Genomic DNA, 16,049 nt, shown 5'->3' with positions numbered 1-16,049 from the left:
TTGCAACCTGGCACTCCAGTGTTTGAAGTAGCTTGGGAGTAAGCTATTTGCCCTGTCCTGGGGGTACCGTAGGGATGTGGGAGGTAATGTTTTTTCCCTCAATAGTTGTAATCCTGCGTAAGTAATGCATTCAAAAGCGACAGAACCATTTCCTCTGCTATTAGTCCTGTTTATCTGGTGGTTTGGAAGAATGCTCTTTCGCTTCGTAGTGCATCTTCTGAACAATGTTATGTGATTGGTTTAATCAGTCAGCATTTCTGATGGCACAGCTTTTCATGCAGGTTTTTCAGCAGTGCTCTTCAAATACCTACAGGAATTTGTCCACAACGTAGATGCTATGTGTTGGCTAGAATATTAACTGACTTGGCAGATTGACTTGTTCTGTCCCTGTTCCAAAACAGCAGGCCTCCTGGTCGTTAACTGATGCTTTAAAAATATGAGTAGAGCCTGCTTTGTTTTATTTTTAATGTATCGATAGGTTTTACAGTGGAAAATTAAATACATTTTCATTTAGAACTCCACCACCACCTCACCACCTTGGATTGTTAATAATGTAAATTGCAGCTGCATAGAGATGTTCTGAGAAAACAATTACTTCCTATTTTATTCTTCCAGGTTGTTCCCTAGGATTTTTGATTTAAGCATAGCTAGCCATCAGGAACTGAGTCTAGGCAGAAGATCTGATGCCTGCAATCTACTCAGATCAGATCGGCATTGGTGAGAAGTAATGGTAGTTTTGATGGAGGGGGTCTAAACCTAAGGAGAAAACCCTGCTGCTTCTACATTTACAGCAAATACGGTAGGACGCTTGACATCTGTTGAGGCAAGACATGAGCGTATTAATATAGTCATGTATTTAAAAAAAAAATCACACAATGACAAACACAAAAAAAACAGAAGGGTTTTTTTTTTCATTTCGTTATGAATGAAAAGTTTAGTAATTTAAAAATGCATAGGAAAATATAGTCAAGAAACAGAGACCAACCATTGAAAGCAGTATAGATGGTGGTTTATTTTAATTCAGTTTTCTAGGGGGAACTACTTAGATCTGATCTTCAAAGTGAGCAAATTAGGTCATCTACATAGGTGCAGGATGCAAGGAAGCAATTTCCAGGTTTAAAGCCATACGTGCTAGATAAAGTTAATTCTGCTTAGCCTCTTTTGTTCTATTCTTAATGCCTCCTACTGCCATGGAAGAAGGTTGCTTATGTTCGAAAGAAAGAATCATTTCACACACAGGTTAGTAAAAGTACAAAAAAAAAATAATAATTTGAATTGCTGATTCAGTTTCTTACACATGCATCCTTATTTAGAGTGGTAGTCTGACTTGCTTAGAAATTTAGTTTATTGCTGCTGTGAATCTAAGCTAAGCCACAGCTATCAGACTGAAGCATTCAAGTTCTATGATTAGCTAAACACAAGATGGAAAAAAGAGGTTAGTTGTCCTGCTGTATTACATTTCAAGCTGTGAAGTACTGATAGTTGAAGGCACCACACAAAGATGCATCTGCAGGTAGATGGTTAGGAAGCCAGTGGGAGTTAGGAGTCTAATTGCACTGTTCTAACTGAAATAGAATTATATGTTCAGTTTAAAGCCATAACCATTAGGATACACTTTAACGACTTTTAAGTTCACAGCATTGATATCTTATGCATTCACTATAAAAAGTATCATAGTATCTTATTAGGTGGTCAATAGTGTAATAGAGCAGGAGAAAGAGAACTGGAAATTGAAGGAAAACAAGTCAACATTTACCAGCCTCCCACTGCGATGGACTCTTACAGGGTTACTCTTCATCCCTGAATACTCCATTGTGTGGAAACAGCTTGTAAACACTGACAATGCAGTAATACAGTAGGTACTACAATGAAGAATGCTTCATTGTATTTCAGTATTTTGAGTATGTATATTTGAGTATATATTAAGATCCCTTTCCTCCATACTATTCATGTTATTTTTCTAGCCTTCTTGGTGGTGACAAATTTTGTGCCTAGTAACATATTTAGGATAAACTTCTCAATTTTGAAGTAGTACAATATATATGTCTATTACTGCTATCTTTATACACTGTAGAATTGTATAAGGGCATATATCATCAGTGTAGTCATACATGTTTATTTAATCTTAGCTCTCTAGCCTCAAATAATTTCTATATAAAGCCCAGCAACTTAAAGAACTTCACTGTCTCCAGGTTACCTCCTTGAAGAGAACCTTGAGTTCCCTAACTGTTGCTTCTTTTTTCTAAAATCAGCACATTAATTGATGGGGGGGGGGGGGGGGGGGAGGCTCCACTGTAGGCTATATAGTTTCTGCCGATCTCTGTTTTCAAAATGTAAGTAACAACCATTTTGAAAATTAATTCTCTTAGGTTCAGATGTTGCTGATTTGTCTGTTGTGCTTATTCTATCTAAAGGATTGCATGATTGCTAATTTACTCGCAGACATCTTCTTTTTGCTACTTTATTTCTTTAATGGACTTTTGGCAAAGGCCTTTTAATATACCATGACTTGTAAGCAGCAGCCTTCTGCAGTGCTACAGATTGACTTGGGACTTGACCAGGAAAGTATTTACCAGCTCTTCATGCCGTTGTTTGAATTACTGGCAGTATTCACTTAATGGGGGGGGGGGGGGGGGAATAATAATAATAATTTCCAAATACAGACCTTCTTACCTATGGAGCCATCTCATTGCACGTCTTAAAGTTTTTTTCCCATTTCTCCTGGTCTTTGACTTTCCTTTTGTTGTGGCAGTTGGTTCTAGAGGCATAGTCTCTTCTCTTATTGAATCTACCTCACGGTATCTGTAGTGAAGAAAAGCAGCAGTATGTATGCTTAGTAAAGGTCAGTCATCGATGATATGGATGAATCTTGTTTTCATCCACACTGCTGCCTACTATCTTTAAATGGCAACTGCACGCAAGTGAATGTAACTGCATCAGAAAGCAAGATGAAGAAAAAATACAGAGATTAAAAACTCAAGCAGCTTTTAACCTTCTGAAAATTTGCAAAAAATGTTTCAAAACATTTTGGTTCTAAGTCAGTTTGTGCAGATTTACACACTGCATTTCTAGCTCACATAATTCCTCTGCTTTTGATTGTCCCTTTTGGCAATTTATTCAGTCTAGATTTAGTGGATGGAATCTCAGAGGAGAATAAAAGCCAGTGTTTTGAAAACTAATGAAGTAATTATCTAAAGCATTATTTACAATAATTATTTAGAAGATAATGAGACCCTTTAATTATGTTTGTTCTGCATAGCTAGCCTTTCAATAATTCAGGGTACTGCTGTTCAATTTCCTCTATACTCACTTTGCACATTAGAAAAATGTCACAGCTGTTTGTAATGCACAAATATGGGCCCTCGTTCTCGATCTCATTTGTCACATGAGAATCACCTGCTCACTTTGGTTTGGAATAGGAGGCTTTTAGATTCAGGCTTCTCTGACTCTCCTCAATGTAGCGTGGAACAAAATAAATCATGGGTGAAATAAAGCTGAGCCAATTAAAGGTTGTGTTATGGCTTTATGGGGGCACTACTATTTATTAACATGTATACATTAATCTAGTAAGGTTTCTGTTAGTATTATTATAGGTAAAGTTTGACTTCAAGATAACTTTCATTTTGGTAGTCATAATTTTATTTGAAACTTTTTTTTTTTTATAAAAGAGCCCTACTCACTTGTGTATAAGAAATTCAGGGCATCATTAGTATTTTAGTAGCTAATAAAAATGTTATGTGTATTTTCATATGTATTTTTGAACTTTCCGCTAAAATAGATAATTCTGGTTAGCATGTAATTATCAATGGCTAAATATTATATCGTCCCTGAGGAGATCCATCTTTTTGTCATAGGCTATATCATCGTTCCTCTGTACAACTGTGGTAAGAATAACTTAATGTGAGTTTTAGCTGTTACTTAAATATAAGGGTCATATCTGGACATTTATGGCTCAGTGGCTTGGTGCTGGATCCATTATTTTAGATGAGAGAAGTGATTTTTTTCTTTTGGAACTGAATCACTGATTCTGTACTGAATTGCTGTAATGTATAGGATTTTTTTTTTTCCTCCACCAGGAAAGAGACCACCTTTCTTCCTTCTTTTTCATCTTTCAATATTCCGGTGCACTTCCCATTTTTACTTCTGGATATGTTTTCACAATAGAAGAACACTGAAGTTCAAAACTTGATGGGTTTTATATGTTTTGCATGTAGTTTGTGGATATACTTTGATTTCAATTACTTTTTGATTGATTTTTAAATAATCTTGTGCGAAATGCAATTGAAATGAAGTAGCCTTTGAGGTGACTGCAATGACAGCTAGATACTAGGTTCTCAGCATAAATATGTCTCAACTGATTGGGATCTGCATATTGCACACATCATTTTTGAACTCTTCCTTAATTGAGGAGAAATGTGATGCTCTTGTATGTACAGAGATTTCTCCCTAAATCTGTTCTAAGCTTTTTGGCTTCAGAATGGTTCCCTGTGCCTGTAGTTTCCTTTTGAAGGTAAAATTTGCAGTCTGCAGACTCTGAAACTGATTGAAATGTCAAGTGTTTTTGTTTGTTTTTTTTTTTTTTGTAGAAATTTACTTTAATTCTTAAATATGCTTAAAGAAATCCCCAGAATGTGTTGATTGATTTTAATGCACAGCATTTTGTTTCACCTGATATGAATCTCTTTGATTGTTGACCTAAGAAAATGTTATTTACTTCTGTCCTAATTCCGGATGGGAAAATTACTCCCTTTTTGAAACTCTGTTGAAACAATATGATGAACTCAGAGTAACTATGGCTATGACTTTAGTGGGTACACAGTGCCTTGCTGCACAGACGTTATACTCGGTATAAATAGCAAAGTAAGAACAATATACTGGATATAAAGCACTTCACTGTTCCCATTGGGTGGAGAATCTCCGAGGGCTGTCAGGAAGCTACTTGCTCTGCAAAGGGAAAGGCCTAGCTCTGCTTTTAAGCAGTTTGACCTTTTGTTTCACACTATCTACCAAACTGTTGGGAGCCTGCCTTATAAAAAGTACTAGCTTCTAAGGTTCAAAAACACTGTGACTGCTCACTTGCAATAAAACCCTTCAGAGGAAAAAAGGAAGATTTGAGTCATGCTTATTTATCCCATGACTAAATATTTTGGTTGTCTTTTGAAAACCCTAGCAGGAGAAATGGAAGGGCAGCTTGCTTTACAGGATTGTTAGAATACCCACCTAGCAGCTCCAAAGCTTGAATTAGAGATGCAAGACAGGCCATGAATGTTTTGGAAGGGAGGGAACAATGCAAAGAGAAAAGAAGGAAGAAACATTTAAGTAATACAGCTTGAAGTTACAACTAGCAAAATGGTGCTGGCTGACTTTATAAAAAGTCAGAAGTCCTGTATGCCAATTTAAACTTCTCTCTAGAGAGTTGAAATGCTCTCATGCCATTTTTTCCCCTTTGTTACAGAAGAAGGCTATCAGTCACATTCTGGATCATAGCTATTCTGTACTGGATTCCCCCAGGGCAAATCAATCATTTCCAAAAGCAGCTAAGTCCCTGACTAAAGAGCAAGAAGAAGACAAAGTGGTGAGTAACCATTTCCAATCCTAGGACATGTCAGAGATTGTTTGAAAACTTCTTTTTTTTTTTTTCTTTTCTTTGAGCATGGTGTTATTAGCAAGCGTTTAAAATAACCACATTTTTAAATCTTGCCATTAAGAGTTACATAGGAACTATGTAAAGCCTTGTTAACAAAAAGCTTTGTATTGTAGGTTATGAGAGTAGTAAGCAAATTAATTAATTGAAAGAGAAGAACCCTACTGCTTGGTAAGCAGCTTTGAAAGTGGAAATTGTTTCTAAGCAGAAAGCAGATATGTTTCTCTAAGCAGAAAGCATCTTTGTGAGCCACAAAGTCATAACACGCACACCTCCTTTGGCTACAAAGATGGGCTATTTCAGTTACACTGCAGCTGAAATCGTGATACCAATTCTATTAAAGAAGAGTTGCTCTAGAGCTTGTGAAACTTTTCACAGCAGGTAAATTTTGTTGTCCATAATAAGTCTGAAGTGAGATATAGATCTAGTGTTTAAAAACTAAGCTTATTGCCCCAAAAGGTCATGGCCACATTTTCAATCTGTTCTTTTTTCTTGCAACTCTGTTGAGGAAATATTTTTATCTGCACAACAAATAATTCACATTAAGAATTCTAGTTTAGGATGTGCCTCTCTCTCTCTCTCTCTCTCCTGGGTTTGCCATAAAGCATCATAATAATGGTTTTCCCAAAATGCCTGGCTGGTCTGTATTCAACTGTATTACCCATATGTGATATCACCATAACTGGTGAACTTCTGTTATTGTCCTTTGTGAATAAATTTTTAAGCATTCATTGGTAGAATAATTTTAGCTCTTTCTCGCATTCCCCACATTAAAGTCTCTGCTTTCTAAGCTGCCTACCAAGTGATACATTTATTTTTAAATAAATTAATTTGCATGTGTAGAAGAGTACATTTAGTCTACTCCTACAATATAAAGCTATTTTTTACCACACGTTTATACAGTTCCTCAACAGATACTGACAGCAAGATTATAAAAGAAGTTCACCTAAAATTAGGTTCATAACCATTATAGGGACTATAGCAAGTTTATACAAAGGGCTTTCGAAGTATTTAGTAGAATATTGTGTGATCTACATTTCTGAAATAGTTGGATAGTTGACAGCCTATGTATGAGTTTTGGAGGCTAATTTTAGGTTACAGTAATCTTGCCCTGTGCCTGGAGACTTGATCCTGGAGAGTTACCCACTCCTCTGCCAGGTCAGGCTGGAAGAAAGTCTCTGATGTTCCACTCAGAACCGAACCATGACAGCTGGCATGTTTGCGCTCGCTTGATTTTGAAGCTATTTATAAGGCTTTTGTCAGAGTTCCCATTTATACAGTTTCCCCTAGTGTATTTTCAGGATTTTTCTTGCAATATGAGGCAAATAAAACTATGGAACAAAGTAGTCTTAGAAAGAAAACAGATAAAATCACAGGAAGATAAAATTCAACAAGTGTTGAAATGTATTTTTAATTACAGCTGACATTTTTTAAAATGCTGAGAAATAAGGGAAACTACTGTAAACTTCAAGTGAGTTCATAGAAAATAAAGGCAAAGCCCCTATGTTTCCCTGTAATCCAGCTGGATTCATATATCCATATATAACAGAGTTTGTTTTAGATGATAGATTTGCTCTCTACGTTTCTTCTCATCTAAGTTGGCTCGTTGCTAAGCTATAGGCAAGCATGTCCTATGAAGAATGACTCACAGACTTGTAGGCCAGAATGCTTTTCTTGTTTTTCCATTGAGCATTTTTTATATCCTACACAGACATAAATAAGTGCCCTTGTTGACTTCCCTATCATTTAGTAACTAGGAAAGTAAATCTGAAATTATTTTAGTTGCATTAAAATATATTTTCTGTGTTTAAAGGAGAACAGTTTCATTGTCATCTGTTATAAACTTTAAAGTTCTGTGTTTACACATTGATGTAGCACTGCAACTCAATATAGTAACATACAAAAGGAAAATAAGAACTGAGTTTCTGTACAATAGTGGTTATTTAAATAAATAAATTTATTTGGTGTTCTAACTAAAATGAATGATTTATTGCAGCTTGAGAGAAGCTGTCAGATTTGGGAGGAGGCAGCGAAGTTTCATGGACTTCGCTAGTTTGGAAATGAGTGCTTGGAAGAGAAAATGTTTTTCCTATTTCTTCCCCTGCTCTTGGCAGGTGAGACAGGCTGTTGGAACAAAAAAGGGGGAAAGAAGGTGCGAGCAAAGACGGGAAGCAGAAGGCCCCTTTGAGCAGGCCTTAACTTTTGCTTTTCCGAGTGGTGGTAGTCTATGGTGTCGGTGCCAACCACTGCTGCTGTGAAGATTGCTCTCGTTAGCATTAACATTACATCCCTTCCTCCCTCACCATCAGCAGTTACAATGAGCTGTGCCAGCCTTATGCCTGGGGCCAGCTCTGGTCCCAGCCAAGAGCTCACTCAGTTTTATTTCAATTTGAATCTGCTTTTATTATCTAGGTACAGCAGTCTATTGAAGAAAAGTTATTCATACTTGTCTGCTGTACCAACATGAGTTATATAAATGGTCTTATTCAGTGTCCACCAATAATCTTCCAGAAAATATTTTTTAAATCATCTAATTCACATCAAAATGCTTCTACATGTATTAAGTTTCTTTGTATATAGTCCTCTGTAGCTATGTGCTACATCTCTCAAGTATTTTTGCATTTATATTTGCTACCTCCTCAGTTTCAGTGTCTTTTGAGATGCGGTGTTTCCCACCAGTGAAATGTCAGATGAAAACAGGAAAAAATCAGAGAATATGGGAGGAGGAAACATTGTATTAATTGTTCAAAAAAGACTTCTGGATTCCTCCCAATTGTCCTGGGCTATAACTAGCAGAAATCATCAAAGCTAAAACTGTGACAGATGGTTGGTGTTTGTAATACAAGTGGTTCTAATGACCACCTTTGGTTCACAGACGGCAACGGCAGAACATCTACATAAAAGAGTTCTTTTCAATCCCAAGCAGCTATCTGCTTCATTATAAGCAATTCCCTTTTCCTTTCTATTGGGTTTGCTTTGTTGCTTTTTCCTCCTACCATTTTCTGCTGGTAATTAGAGCATTTCGAAGGCTGATTAGGGAAAAGAATAGACTCGAAACTTCCTCTTCCACATAGAAACTCGTTTGCTATGGCAAGGTTCAACTTTTCTCAAATATGAACTCCACACCCCAAATAGTACAAAATGCCAAGTAATGCTGGCAAAATAGAGACAGCCTGACTCACCAGCAGCAGAGAAAGGATGAAAATAAGGGTAGTGGTGCTTGGAAAAACAGAGATCACTTTTGTTTACCCTCTAGGAGCAGCCTTAGTTATCCAAGATTATATGTTATGTAAAGTAAAAGAACATCTGCTTTGTCGGTACTCATAGCACACAGTATGAGTGACAACAGGAACCTCCATTATGAAGTTTCCTTTAAACACTCATAAACAGAGGGAAGAGAGAGAGAAAGTTTCCCTTTCCTTAAAGAAGGAGTACTGAGCTACAGTGGACTGAACAGTATGGTATGAGGCCATTTCCCTAGCTGCTTTATGTTGTTTATTTAGGTTTCCAAGTGCTAGGAGGCAAGACTGCCTTACATTGAATGTAGCAAACTGCAAAGTTTGTGTGATTTCAGCAATACCTTGAAATTAAAAAAGGAATCAATGATAAGCCCTCTAGCACACTTGAAATAATACTGAACATTTACTCTGAACGTTGTCATTCTGTATTGGGTAACAGCAGAAGGAACAAAGGTCCTACTGTGTGTGCTTCTTTATCCCACTTAATTCCAGAGATGTAATAGAAAGTGCCCTCTTTTAACTGAGTAATCTGATGAAGCAGTGCCACTTACCATTTGACTACATGCTGCTTATAACCCTGCTCTTTCACCCACCTTATACATAAACCCAACATGAGGTTCTTCCCGGGACTGACAAAGAGACAAATGCCACACAAAGAGCAAATTGCTTCTAATAATATTACTTATTATTTGGACTGCAGTGTTACCTAGTCTTCCATTCTGTAGCATTAGCACACCACACCATGCTAAGCATTGCACAGACACTGTAGCTATAGCTGGGCTCTGCCACAGAGATGCTACGTCCTCAGTTGTTGACTGAGTGCCACATTTAATTTGTTCCATTAGACTTCTTGAGCTTCAAGGCTGTACTTTGAAACTTGTGCTTTGCCATGCAAAAGCAAATTGCTTTAACACCAGCAGAATCACTAAGACATTTCAGATGTATTGTAATACATTTTAATGAGATATTGATGAATTATGTTCTACAGTCCAAAAAGAGCCATGATAAAGCAAAACAAACATCCGAAAAGCTTCCACACTGCAGACCTGAGGACAGAAGCAAACAGAAAAGTTGCTCAATAACTCCTAAGAAGAGCAAGGTAAGTGTTACATGCTCTAAAATCTTCCAGTGGCTTTACTGCCAATTGCTGAAACAGCTGTCATGGTATCGGCCTGAATCAGAAGTGACTACTTGTCTGGTGGTTCCCTCTCAGTCCCTCAGAAATGACTGTCTGCACCCTCCCCAGCATCTGACACACTAAGGTTTTGCCTTCCAGATATGAGTATTTTGGTTTTATGGTCTAGCACACATTAGTTAGCGGTCTGCAGTTTTAGGAGTTATGCTATGAATGTTAACCAGTATTGGGACTGCACCACTACTTTTTTCCTAACTCTTCTAATAACAGATATTTAATGCTGTCATTGTAAGACACCCAACTTAGAATATCAGTCAATTCAAAGTAATCACCCCCGCAGAAAAACTCACACGTTGGTATTAAATTCACTTGCTCATGATTCTGACATTTGTACATGAGGCTTGTGAAAGAGAGGGCTCAACACCATTCCAAAAAAGAACCAAGTCTGAGATTGGCAAAGGTAAGAGAAACCTTTGCCTTTGGGTTTCCTGAGGATATTCTGCTCTTGTGACTGAGACACAGCACCCCATTTATCTACAGAGAAACTGCTTTTCCAATGACACTGGGATGCATTAGTAATAGGGAAAATTATCTGATATTTACTCAGTTTTATCTTTCCTATTCACTAATGGATTAACTCTCCAGAGCTCTCAGTGCTTCTCCCTTCAGTGGATACAAACACGATAATAATTGCTTAAAAAAATCAATAAACACTTAAGTGTTTGGCAACTCTCAGACTTTTTACTGTATCGTTTACTCAACAGTATAATGCTTAATAGAAGAAACTTGCCTGTTAAATATTCATGTGCAGATTTAGCAGATATAACACATCATGGATTCAATTTTTCTAGGTCTTTTCATTCATGACAAAATGAATTGTTTCAGAGCATGAAAATTTCATTTGTTGGAGAGTAACACATAATTTACTCATTTGAGGTCAGTGCCTGGATCTAGTTGTATTTATCTGTTGGTATTCCAGTTGGGGGCAGTAAAGTTTTCATCACTCACAATTTGGCACCCTTTTGGATTATGAAATGAAAAGTCGGTTCAGGTGGCCTCAGTTTACGGAATTGTCTCTCCCTCATGTTATGACAGCCTCCCTGACACTGAGAGACCAGCTGCTGTGCTGGGGCTCTTACTCCACTTTGGTATAGCAGAGGAAGACTATTCATCTCTGCAGTAGAGTTCAGCAGAGAGCTGGTTAACCTCTGGTGATTAGATTGTTGAACGATCTTCTAAATGTACAAGGTGCCTGTGCCCAGGTGCAGGCCGCGGAGCCCCGTGAGGCGAGGCCGGGGCCACTTCCAGCGGGTTCTCGGGCAGCGTCAGGGAAGGGCCACGCACTGCAGGGCAGCCAGGGCTGAGGTAAAACGTGCGAGGAACGGCCCTGCTAGCACCATGCCAAGAGGAAGAGTAGGGCAGGGATGAGGTGCTGTGGGTGCCAGGGCTGAGGTGCACCTGCAGCCCTCAGGGAGACTGAGGAGGAGCAGGTCTTTCCCTGCAATCTGTGGAGAGCCCGTGGCAAGCAGGGTGATACTCTCTGAAGAAACTGTGGCCTTCGGAGGCCCAGGCTGGAGCAGGTTCTCCTGACAGGAACTGCAGCCTGTGGAGGACCCATGCTATAGCAGATTTTTCCTGAAGAGGGAGGTAGAGGAGTTGGGAAAGAAGGAGAGAGGTTGAGCCTGGGAAGTTCGGGAAAGGGGAGAGGAGAAGGTAGTGTGTTAATTTTTGTCCATCTTTCTCACTATCCAAACCTATTCTAATTGAAAATAAATATTTTTTCCCAGGTCAGGTTGTTTTTCCTGTAAAACAGTAATTGTTAAGTAATGTGCCTGTCTATCTCAACCCATGAGCTTTCTCATCTTATTTTCAGCCCTGTACCGTTGAGGAGGGGAAGTGAGAGAGAGGCTGGGTAGGTGTCTGGCCAAGGTCATCCCAACACATTGCAGTAGCGAGAGTTAATATAAATGTTTGAACAATCTGACTTCAGAATCTGTAATTTGGCAGAAATAACAGTATTTCAGAGTGCTGTTTAAATAGGAGTATCTGCTGATATGACTTGCTTAAAGTCATATATACATTTTTTATCTAATACCTGTAGCTGATCTTCAGATTGACCAATATTTGAGAAATTATCAGTTTGGGGTATTTTTTTGGTTTGTTTGTTTTCATATGGTGTCCCACTGCTTCTGGTAATGTTAACCTTCCATTTCCTGAAGTACACAAGCTATTGGGAGACACTTAATATTTGGGAAAATTTTGATCAAATTTTGATCCTGCTGAGCTAATCCAAAGTTCATGGATATATATTCAGTATATTATAAAACCAAATAGTATTAATATGCAAAATTTTATTGACTATCCATCAAGCTTGGGAAGGTTATGTGTGTCTGACAAAGTTGTTTACAAGGCTCACATTAAGAAAGTGACCTGAAATCAGGACTCCCACCCCTCTTCTATTTTTCACACTTCCAATAAAGAAAAAAAGGCCGGGAAAGATAGATAGTGCAATAATGTTAGCAGATACAGTTGGTTTTTGGTAATTCTAGTTCAGATAGATCTCAACTTAGAGATTGCTAACAGTTACTACTTCAAAATTAAGAGAATACTGTGCTGTTTTGTTATTATTATTATTTGAATATTTGTGTTTGCCATTTTACCCATAAAATATGGTTTGTAATGTTTACTGAAGTGCAATGACTTTGCTTACTCATATTTCTAAATCTTTTTATAACACCAACACACAGTGATAGTTTCAATTGCTCTATCAAAAACCAGCCATGAACATTAGGGACATATTATACTGTTACTTACACAATTGTTCCAAAGGCAATGGGACTTGGCTTACATAACTGAAGGCAGCGATGCCGATGTTTTTCTGTTACTGAATTTCATTAGACTAAATATTCTAATTGTCCTGAAGACCACCCTGAAGATTCTCATTCTGTTGCTGAAGTGGTGTAGTATCTTGTGTAGTACTGCACAAGAGTCTATAGGTACAGGTCAAGGATTATGGAAATTGCTGGGTGTAAAGCAAGAAGAGTTTGGACATAAAGATCTGTGAGCTTCGTAGTCTCAGTGAGAGCTACAGTTTCTCCCACAATTCTCATACAGTTGCGTAAAGTTTGACTGCCTAACAGCTGATTCCCAGTGAAGGGTTTGTAGCATGGACGAACATGCCTTTTGGAATACAGTATCTCAGGTGCAGCTGAAGCACATCTTCCAAATGAGGTGCATGTCCAAAGCATCACTAGCAGGGATAACTTCTTAATTTGCTATGTGATACAACAGTAAGCGAATGACCAGATACAGTGGCTGAGCAGCAGCACTTTGTTGCCATCAAGTGGTAAATGCATTGATATCTATGTAATCAAAGTGATCATGGCTAGCTGGCATCAACTGAATGAAAAACAAAAAAAGTATGAAAAGTATTTTTCTGCTTTTCATTTCTTTGAGTTGTTCCTCTCTTTACTGTTGATTGATCAAGTGAGATTATTTCTTGTTCATTGACTGCATGAATGAAAGATCTTACAAGGAAAATTTTCAAATAATGCACTTCTGGTATGACTTGTGAAACAATCTGAATTATACTCTTTCCCCCAGACACAATTTTAGCAAAAATGACATGAAAAACGTATTTTCTCTTTACCAGGTTGTCAGCCCTTCAACTTCATTGACATTGTCATCCAATAACGCTACTGTCATCACAAAAACAATTACCAGAACATTTCCTCTAAAGCAGAAAATGCATTTAGTCAATGTTAAGGCCCAGCATCTTCAAAATATCAACAAACAATCAGAAAGCATAAAAGATCTGGAGATCCAAACGCTTCAAGTAGAGTGTGAAGAACTCAAAAATCAACTAGGATGCTTAAGGGTAGGTAAAAATCCAGTTCTATTCTTAATATCTAACTTTGCTGTTAAACAGTTAAACTGAGTCACAGAATCACAGAATGAATCACAGAATGGTTGAGGTTCAAAAGGACCTCTCAAGCTCATCTAGTCCAACCCCTGCTCAAGCAGGGCCACCAACAACAGATTGCCCAGGATCATGTTCAGACAGCTTTTGAAGATCGCCAAAGGGAGACTTCACAACCTTTCTGGGCAACCTGTTCCATTGATGCGTCGCCAGCACAGTGAAGAAGTGCTTCCTGATGTTTAGACAAAATCTCTTGTGTTCCAGTTTGTGCCAACTGCCTCTCGTTCTGGCACTGGGCACCACTGAAAAGAGCCCAGCTCTGTCTTTGCATCCTCCCTTCAGGTATTCATGGACATTTATAAGATCCTGAGCCTCCTCTTCTCCAGGCTGACTCAGCCTCTATTTATATGAGAGGTTCCCCAGTCCCCTGATCACCTTGGTGGCCCTCCATCTGTTGGACTCTTTCAAGTAGATACAGGTATATATTGTAATGGGGGGGAGAACTGGACAGTGTTCCAGGTGTGGCCCCCCCAGTGCTGAGTAGAGGGGAAGGATCAACAATCTTGACCTGCTGGGAATACTTTGCCTAATGAAGCCAAGAATACTGTTAGCCTTCCTCGCAGCAAGGGGACATTGCTGACTCATGTTAAACACAGTGTCCACTCCTAGATCCTTAAAATAGTTTATTCAAACAGGTGTTAAAAACAGGTAGAAAAGATTGTGTTTATTTTCTGTTTTTGTTTGTTTGTTTGTTTTGTTGTTGTTTTTTTTTTTTGGTCCAAACTGACAGCTAATTGACATTAAATATTTTCCAAACTATCATGTGTAAAAAAGGTTTTGTGTTTGAATTCACAATATTTCTGGTTTAGAAATAGAATTTGAAAATCTCCTGTCATGCAGGAAGGGCTGATGGGGCAGAAGCCAGGTGACACGGAAGAGCTACTGAAACAATCTCAGAAAGAACTGTTGTGGCTTCAGAGACAGCTCTCCTTTATCTCCACAGGAAGCCCTATGTGTGTTTTGGCAGCTAGCAAGGTGAGCTCCGTTACTATTTTCTCAGGTTTAACTCCACTTTTTACAGTGAAGTGGGAAGGGGAAGGTTTGTCTGGCTTGTTTTATTGAAACAACACACTGCAAAAGTTATTTTCATACTACAGGTAGTAAGAGGAAGATTGGCCTCTTAGTATGTATTTTAAATAATTGTTGCACGTAATTTGTAGGGACAAGAAAGAATATCTCTGGGGAAATTCCTTATTGTCTGTGAAAATGTACTTACTTTTAGTGTTAAAACGGCATTTCACAGAACCACATTGTATATAGAAAGATGCTTTATGTTTTATCACTTTTTCTTAAAAAAATGTCTGTCAGAAGGTAGGATCATTGTATTGGGATTGTTATTCTGGGTGGACTTTTTGGCATGACATAGAGAACTGTAATTGCCTGTCTCCTCTCAGTAGCACCATTAATGTGCATTCCTATTTACGAGCACCCCATCATCAGCATAGTTGCGTCCAGCCCTGAACAGGCAAAAATGACTGTCAAGCTACATCATATTTGATGCTGATATTTGATGCTGATATTTGGCAATATAAACTACAGAATAAATATTAAACCGTTTATGTTAACAATGTCTTCACATCTTGAAGTTCCAGTAAAATGTGAGCCCTCATCTGCCATGGCATAACAAGTTGAATATGTCAAGTGTGAAGACTCAGATTTCTAAACCGTTGCTTGTGGTAAAGCATATGTTTTAAAGTCTTCATTGCAGTAAATCTGTGCTGGTGGTTTAAAAAATTAGGTGCCATTTAATTCTTGAGTGACTTCATTTAATTTATTCATATCATTTTCCATATCTTTGAACACAAGGTTTCCAAAAAGTTTATGATGATGTATATATTTTATACAGATGTATATCCACACACACACATATGTACAGAATATATGTTCCTTATACTTATCTATGAGAAGGAATAAGTTTGCTTTGTTCAGTGTGATGAATTAATTATGCTATTTTACAGCAATCTGACTTATTTTCAAGCATCTGGCACAGTAAATTTTTCTTTTGCTTGTACAAATGCATGTAAAGCAATAGATACACTCATCTAGTCTCCA

At 38.0% G+C, this 16,049-nt stretch overlaps 1 protein-coding gene across 12 annotated transcripts in view; it reads left to right on the top strand.

The window, feature by feature from the left end:
• Positions 1 to 2,636: 2,636 nt before the first annotated feature.
• Positions 2,637 to 16,049, top strand: part of RIMBP2 (RIMS binding protein 2) — a 151,255-nt gene continuing 137,842 nt past the window's right edge. For 6 of the 12 annotated variants that reach the window (XM_083803684.1, XM_083803685.1, XM_083803682.1 and 3 more), the window contains exons 1-5: positions 3,866 to 3,884; positions 5,456 to 5,575; positions 9,872 to 9,982; positions 13,671 to 13,895; positions 14,838 to 14,972. In XM_083803684.1, coding sequence (XP_083659810.1) covers positions 13,764 to 13,895; positions 14,838 to 14,972 — 267 coding nt within the window. In that variant the 5' untranslated portion in view covers positions 3,866 to 3,884; positions 5,456 to 5,575; positions 9,872 to 9,982; positions 13,671 to 13,763. Of the gene's footprint in view, positions 3,510 to 3,854; positions 3,885 to 5,455; positions 5,576 to 9,871; positions 9,983 to 13,670; positions 13,896 to 14,837; positions 14,973 to 16,049 lie in introns of those variants that run through there. The other 6 variants (XM_083803675.1, XM_083803679.1, XM_083803674.1 and 3 more) reach the window with 2 other exon arrangements.

Source organism: Anser anser (assembly GCF_964211835.1).
Source record: "Anser anser genome assembly, chromosome: 18".
In the NCBI taxonomy this organism is placed as follows: Eukaryota; Metazoa; Chordata; class Aves; order Anseriformes; family Anatidae; genus Anser; species Anser anser.
This window is presented reverse-complemented; position numbering and strand designations above follow the sequence as displayed.